The 8,004-nt window shown below is 47.6% G+C and overlaps 1 protein-coding gene across 1 annotated transcript; it reads right to left on the bottom strand.

The window, feature by feature from the left end:
• Positions 1 to 2,874: 2,874 nt before the first annotated feature.
• On the bottom strand, positions 2,875 to 3,963 carry LOC135228999 (PC-esterase domain-containing protein 1B-like). Its single transcript, XM_064278743.1, is given in 1 exon segment — positions 2,875 to 3,963. A coding segment is annotated over 1 exon segment (1,089 nt).
• Positions 3,964 to 8,004: the final 4,041 nt, after the last annotated feature.

The following is an 8,004-nucleotide window of genomic DNA, read 5'->3' as shown; positions in this document are numbered from 1 at the left end:
CATGGTGTCAGCTCCAGGGGAAGGATTTCTCTCTCTGTTGGCCTTCTCATCAATCTTCCCCTGGACTACAAGCTTCTTGGTGCAGGCAGCCTGGGTCCAAAGGATCTTTTCTGCTCCCACCACTGCTTTCTTGGTGGCATGTGGTCCCCCTGTTTGTCTGCTCGCTTCTCTCTTTTATATCTCAAGAGATTGCTTCAAGACACAATCCAATCTTGTAGACTGAGTCCTGCCTCGCGAACACAACTACCACCCATCCTCCCTGGTTAACATCATAGAGGCAGGATTTACAACACATAGGAAAATCACACAACACTGGGAATCATGGCCCATCCCAATTGACACACACTTTTTTGGGGGGACATAATTCAATCCATGACACCAACCAAGCATTGGGATGGCACAGGATCACGTAGTGTTTCATTCCATTGTGCGTGGGGTCACCATGAGTCTTGACTAACTCCACAGCAGCTAACAACAGTTCTCATAACTCATGTAGAAACTATAGGGAGGAGTAGAGCTGCCTCATAAGGTTTCCTAGGCTGTACTCATGACGGAAGCAGACTGCCATACCTTTCTCTTACAGAGCAGCAGGTGGCTCCGAACCGCCGACCTTTTCGTTTAGCAGCCAAGCACTTAACCAATGTGCAACAGAGCTTCTTAACAACATTTCCTTCCTAATATGGTTGCTGTTGAATAAATAACAGGTGTAAGGGAAGTCTCAGTGCACAAAGCATGCGCCATCCCAGTTCTTTCTCTTTAAGGGGATAAGCTGCACCCTCCCTGTGTTTTGCACAGTGCTGTATAGACAGAAGGAGCTCAATTATATGTTGTTGTTGCGCTCATTGATTTTAAAATTATGCCTCATCAACTTTCAAATTGCATGAAATGAAGTATCAGTCTCAACTCCTTTGTCGATAGTGAGACCTAGATTTATAGCAGAACACATTAGACTGTTTACATCATCTTGTCTTTTCTTTTTTAAATAGTTTATTTTACTTTTGCTGTTGTTGAGAATATACACAGAACTTTCACCAAATCAACAGTTTCTGCATGTAGCATTCAATGACATTGATGACATTCTTTGAGTGGTGCAACCATTCTCACCCTCCTTTTCTGAATTGTTGTTCTCTCCCCACTAACATAAACTTACTGCCCACTAAGCTTCCTATCCAACCTTTCTAATTGCTGTGGTCAATGTGACCTCATATGAAAAAAAAAAAAAATCTGTTGCTGAGTCGATTCTGAGTCATAGCCACCCTATAGGACAGAGTAGAACTGCCCCATAGGGTTTCCAAGGAACAGCTGGTGGGTTCAAACTGCTGACCTTTTGGCTAGCAGCTGAGTACTTAACCTCCATGCTACCAGGGCTCCATCTAGACAGTTCTTAAAAGAGCATAATGCTCAAGGCAGACAGTCTTTACTAGTTAACTATTGTCTGTTTGCTTTTTTAAATGTAATTTAATTTTTTTGTTGTTAATGAGAATATACACAGAAAAACATAGACCAATTCAACAGTTTCTACAAGCACAATTCAGTGACATTTTTTACGTGCTTCAAGTTGTGCAGCCACTCTCACCCTCCTCTCCTGAGTTGTTCCTCCCCCATTAACACAGACTCAATGCCCCCTAAGCTTCCTATCTCGTCTTTCACCAGTTGCTGTTGTCAGTTTGATTCCCTACAGAGAGCTCTTTAAAAGAACACAAGGCTCAAGGCAGACATTCTTTACTAGTTAAGCTATTCTTAGTTTCAAGAAGATTTTGGGGGATATTTTTGTTGAAGATTTAAACATGACCTCAGGCCAACAGTTTCGTTGGTTCTTACACCAACTTTTGACATTTCCTTTAAAAATGCTTTAAATCATTTCAAGCCCAAAATGTGTCATTTCTCCTTTTCCATAACCAGCCCTGGAATTGCTCATTCATTCTTAGCATGCTTGAGATCACTCTGAGTCCCATCTCCTCCCTGGCTACCTCCCCTCCCCGTTTGTCCTTCAGGCACATTGTTCCATTAAGTAAAAGCTCCTCAAGTGAGGAAAGAGAAGCTGGTTTCTCTACCAAGGAAACCCCTGGCCGCTAGAAAAGCTGTCAGTCTCCCAAGTGTGTGCAAATAAATTAATTCACGTTATGGGTATAGAAAACTGTCTGGGAGGCTTGTTTTTTCACCCGCCCTGAGAGGCCCTTAATGTCAGCTCATCGAATGGAGCATTGGATCTTGCTAAGTGGTGAAGCGCAGCTCAACCTCGGGGCTTTTCTGAACAAGTAACTCTTCCACAGAAACTACAGGTAATTGGAAGGAATGTATTTTGCTGGATTGCCTCTTTGGCCCTGAAAGCAGGGGAAGGCCCCAGGTAGGGCTTCTGGACACCCTGCTCCTTGCCCCAAAAGGCACTCGGAGCTTAATGGGAGTGACAAGCTACACTGATCCATTATGTACACACTGCCAGGGCGCAGCCCCACAAAGACTCCGCAGAGACAGACAGTGTGTTTGTGAAGGCAATTTTTTAATTCGCAGTCCGTTTGTGCATCAAGGCAAGGAGGAGACAGCCGTAGGGGTGCACGTCTGGTATCTGCTCCTTTCTCCAACTCACAGTGAGTAAGGCCTGTCGCTGCTGAGAAGGGTGGCAGGGTGGCCAAAGGTCTTCCAGACCTGCATGCCTAGGTCATCCCCCAGGGAGGGGTCCAAGGGGGAGAGGATGGCCTACGTGGAGGGGTGGCTACAGAAGCCTTGCCCCTGGTCACATCAGGCGCTGCGGTCCCTGCCCCTGTGCCTCTGTGGCCCTGCAGCAGGACCTGGAGGATAAGGCAGAGAAGCCCAGTGCACTACGCGGCACTGGTGCTGATCAGAGGCCTTATGTATTTGGCCCTGGCGGGGCTGTCAGCCAGCTGTCAGGTTTGCTTCCTTGCCATATCTAGTGTGCAACGCATAGGAGTCGCCAGAGCATCGCTGGTGCTGCAGGGATTGGTCCCAGGACACAGCGGAGCCATGGCGGTGCCACCAGAAGACCCTGGGAACCTGGGACAGGGGAACAGGGGGTCTCTTCGACTCAGCGATTGGGCGCGCGAGCCTAGGTGGTCGCGAAGGCGGGGCCTCCTCACCGGATTCACCTCCGTGGCGCTGGAGCAGCCTGTCGCTCGAGGGCCCTCTGTGAGGGCTCCCAGGGCCTTCCCAGATCCACCTGCCCACTGGATCATCGCAGGGCAGGTCCACGCCCCAGGCATCGGCCAGGTGGGCCAGCAGCAGCTGCGAGAGCCTTCGGTGAGCGTGTTGGTTCCAGTGCACGCCATCTGGCTGCCGGTGCTGCCAGGAATGCCGGAAGTGGAAATGCAAGTCCAGCACGTCTAAGGCAAGCCTGCTGGCCTCAGCGGTGCTGAAGAAGTTGGCCTCCACCACATCATCCCGCAGGCACGCGGTCGGGGACATGCCCTCAGGCGGGAGGAAACCCTCCGAGACCGTCTCAGCCACTGGCATGGCAGTGTTCCACACCACGAGGCAGGACTCGGGCAGCACCTGGCGAAGGCGCCAGAACAGGGTCTCCAGGTTCCACCTGTAGCTCCACATGGAATCCTGGCCATACCTGGACAGGTCCCAGAGGCAGGAGTTCATGATGACCACGTCTGGGCCGTGCTCGCCCCTCAGCAGCTCCAGCAGGACTTTCTCCAGGTACCAGGAGTAGGCGCGCGTGAGGAAGTAAAAGTGCACAAGGTGGTGTGTGGAGCAGAACTCGCGGACTTCGCGGTAGTGGGTCCCGTTGTGCATACGGCCTCACCAGCCGCCGTGCAGCAGCCTGTCCTGCTCGAAGCTCATCTCGCCCTTGGCCTTCAGCTGACTGCTTGAGAGCAGGCAGTCCTTCTGCAGCAGGAGCACCAGGTCCTTGTACACGGCCCTCTGCACCGAGTCCCCCATGACGACCACGAACCTGTTGTGCAGCAGCTGCCGGACTTCGGACGCCCTCAGGTGGACCATGGTGGCTGGGCGAAGGTGGCCTAGCTCCTGCCTTCCCTCAGGGCGGGTCCCGAAAGAGCTCTGGACCGAGGGCTGAGCGGCTGCTGCCAGAGACGGAGAGAAGGCAGGCTGGCTGGCTGGCTGGCGGTTGTGGGGGCGGCCGGGCGGGCAGACGGGGGGCTGTTTAATGCAGCTGGACTGGCCTGGGCCTGGACCGGGCGGAGAAAGGGGGCAGCGTCCGGGGCCCTGAAAGCCGTCTCGCCAATCCTTAGGCCGAGGGTGTGACCTCTGAACCCACGGCCCTGCCCCCGTACCCGGCTTGGCTCCCCCTGCTGGAGGGCAGCGGTGCTGACACTGATGCTGTTGGTCTGGAAGGATGTAGGCTGTTCCCGCCTCAGCCACCACCTGTGCTCCAGGCACTGGGACAAGGTCTGTCCACTGGGAGAACCAGGCCACTTCCAGGGCCGTGGCCCAGTCGGTGGTGGATCCACACCCAGGATTTCCAGGCAGTGTTGGCAAGAATACTCAGGAAAACATACTCATCTTAGTTCCATAATTATTTTTGTCTTTGTTTTCGTTTTGTCTCTCCTTCCCCATCCCATTGTGAGTACCCCTGCCCTCCTGAGAAATGACAAGAACACATCCCATGACCGATCACTGTCTTTGTCCCAGGGTAAAATCTGGAGACCCCTTCTAACACAGTGTCACAACAGCGGTGTGAAAAGCCATACCCACAAGGTACGGGCCATGATGGTGTCCCCAAGGAGCCCACCCTTCACCCTTCCATCTGCACACCCAGTGCTCCTGAGCTGAAGCCTGGCCACCACACAGCTCCTGCCCATTTACCCAGCGTTGCCCTTTGGAGAATCTGACGCAAAGGAACCCTACGGTATGTAATGCAGGTGGACGTTTACCCTACCTGGGCACCTTCTTCTGGGCAGTCATTCTGCTTCTCTGGGGATCCCTCCTGTGTGTCCAGTGTAGAACTGCCATCCACCACCTTTTTCCACTAAGAAAAGGCCTCTGGTGTGGTTCAAGCAGGGTAAGCTTAGTATCTGACTTCTGGCTCTTACAAATTAGGCTGCTATTACACTCTTCTAGGTGGACTTGTGCAAAAAGAGAGCTCTAGTTCTTGAAAATAGCCCGAAACTACAATTGTCTACTGGTGTGGTGGTAGAATATTTGTTGCTTTGGGAAATGCGCAGACCCTTTTCCACAGTGGCTCTGCCAGCCATTCTTTCCACCTGCAATGTAGGAGTATCCATCTTCTCTCTGCCATTCTTTGGTACAGGTGTGAACATTTGGATGTCTGAAGGTTTAGGGCATTCCTTCTAGTTGGGTATGCATGCAGCCCAAACCATTAAACAGATGACTGCTAACAGAAAGATTGACAGTTTGAGTCCAGATAGAGGCCCCTCAAGTGAAAATCCTGGCTATGAACTTCCAAAGGGGCATAGACTTAAAAAACAAAAAATAAAAACACCTGTGGAGTACATTACTACTCTGCAATATCTGGGATTGCTATTAGTCAGACTCAACACGATGGCAACTGGTCAGTAGTTGTTCCACATACGATGACTTCTCCTTTGAAATATAAATATTAACATCCTGGCTGAAAGCACCATTCCTAATTCTTACTGAAATGTAGCATGATTTCCTTATCCCTGTATACTGGTGCTAGATTTCTGGTGGAAATCCAAGGCCTAATTCTCAACAGGATATCGATATCAAGTTTGATAAAGAACGCTTCCCTTCCCTCTCTTTAATATAGATGCCAATATGGGGCATGGTTCTGTAACAACCATGCCCCATAACTTAATAGGGTGTTGATTTAGTCTCTTGGCTCTATGAATAATGAACTTCTCTATTAGCAGATTCTGGCTGTAACACTCATGTCATATTTCTTATGAAAAAATGTGTGCATGTATCAAGCTCTGTGAACCCTGAACTCTTGTCTACTTGAATAGGGTGCTAGCTTTCTAACCGTACTGCCTTTGACTATTTCATTACCAGAATATGTGTCAAGCACCTGGCTCTGTGAAACCTGATCTTTTTTGTTGTTCTTTTTTCCTTTGGATATAGTTGCTAACTTCCTTTTTGTAACAATCATGGCATAATGCTTTCTATTATGTTAATATCTTAGTAAAGACATAGATAGCATTTTAAGGCTATGGATGTTCCCTTTTTAGCTTTGTTAAAAATGGCCTTTTTCTCACTAGTACATACATTAAGGTTCTTCTCTATGAATCCTGCCTTCATGTTTCTCTGGGTATAGATGCTAATTTCCAGCGCTCACAAGCCATGTGTCTTTTTTTAAGTAGGGTATTAACGCAAATTTCCTTTCATATGGACTCTGACCATCTTTAATCATGAATATAAATACTACCTATCTTGCTGTACTTACTCTGCCCCCCTTTTCCCTTGGCTATGGATGCATTTTTCTGGATGAGTGAACCTTGACCTTCAGTCTCCCAACATGTGAGTTTCTTGACTCTAACAACCACGGCCTCTTTAACACTCAGATACAGTTTCAGGTTTTTACTCAGATTTGGATTCTTTAAACTCTGTCTTTATGTTTCATTGGATATGGATTCTGGCTTCCTGGCCGTGAGAACAATGGACTTTTTTCAGCAGAATATGGATGTAGGGTGTTAGATTTATGAACTCTAATCTGTTTTTGTCCATGAATGTGGTTGCTACTTACCTGCTTATAGGAAACATAACACAATTCTTAGCACAATCTGAGTCAGACCAGGGCTTTATGAACCCTGATCTTCTCTTAAATAGTAGGTGAGGGTAGCTTCCTGCTTTAAGAAGCATGATGTATCTGTTACTAAAATATGATTTCAGACTCATGATTCTTTGGACCTTAACCTCCTTTCTCCTTGTATATGGAGGTTGTAACATTGTGCCCCACTTTATGTTAGGATATGGATGAGTTCCAGGTTTTATTAATTCTGACCTCTTATTTCACTGGCAATGAGTGCTAACTTTATGGCTGTAACAACCTTGACATTAGTATTATTATTATTTTGTAGGTAAATATTTAGTCTTAGAGCTTGTTTAACCCTATCATGTTTATCTTTGGGCATGCACGCTAACCTCCTAACTGTAATAAATATGCCATATTTCCTACTGCCCATTACTCATTGCCATTGAGTGGATTCTGATATATAGCAACTCTATAGGAAGGAGTTGAACTGCCACATGGTTTTCAAAGGAGTCTCTGGTGGATTTGATCTGCCAACCTTATGGTTAGCAGCTGTAACTCTTAAACACTGTGCCATCAGGGTTCCTATTGGGATGTGGAAAAATAAAGCAAGGAGGCAGGCTACAAGATCAACACACCAATCACTTGGATTTTCTGTACTGCAACAATAAGAGATGGGAAAAGGAAATCAAGTAAGCAGTATCATTTGCAATGTTGTTGTTAGATGCTTAGAGTTGGTTCTGATTCAAAAAGACCCTACAAACCCTGCCTGGACCGGTGTTATCTACACATTTGATGTTATGCTTGAGCCCACTATTGCAGCCACTGTGTCAATCAGTCTTGTTGAGGGTACTCCTCTTTTTAGATGACCATCTACTTTACAGGTCTGTGAAAAAGAGGAAGGCCCCCAATAAGATAGACTGTCACAGTGGCTCCAACAATGGGCTTAAGCATAACAATTGTAAGAATGGCACAGGATCAGGCAGTGTTTCGTTCTGTTTTATACAGGGTCACTATGAGTTGGAACTGACTACATGGCACCTAAAAACAACCACAACTACTTTACCAAATATGATGTCCTTCTTCAAGGACTGGTCCCTTCATAATATATCGTAAGTACGTGAGGTGAAGTCTCACCAAGGAGCATTCTGGCTGCGTTTTACTTCTTCCAAGACAGGTTTGTTCCTTCTTCTAGGGGTCCACAGTATATTCCATATTTTTCACCAATGTCATAACTTAAATGCATCAGTTCAGTCTTCTTTATTCTTTGTCCAGCTTTCCCATGTACCTGAGGCGATTGAAAAAACCATAGCTTGGGCCATGTGCACTTTATAGCTTACAGTGACGTATTT

Source organism: Loxodonta africana, chromosome Y (genome assembly GCF_030014295.1).
Source record: "Loxodonta africana isolate mLoxAfr1 chromosome Y, mLoxAfr1.hap2, whole genome shotgun sequence".
Classification (NCBI taxonomy): domain Eukaryota; kingdom Metazoa; phylum Chordata; class Mammalia; order Proboscidea; family Elephantidae; genus Loxodonta; species Loxodonta africana.
This window is presented reverse-complemented; position numbering and strand designations above follow the sequence as displayed.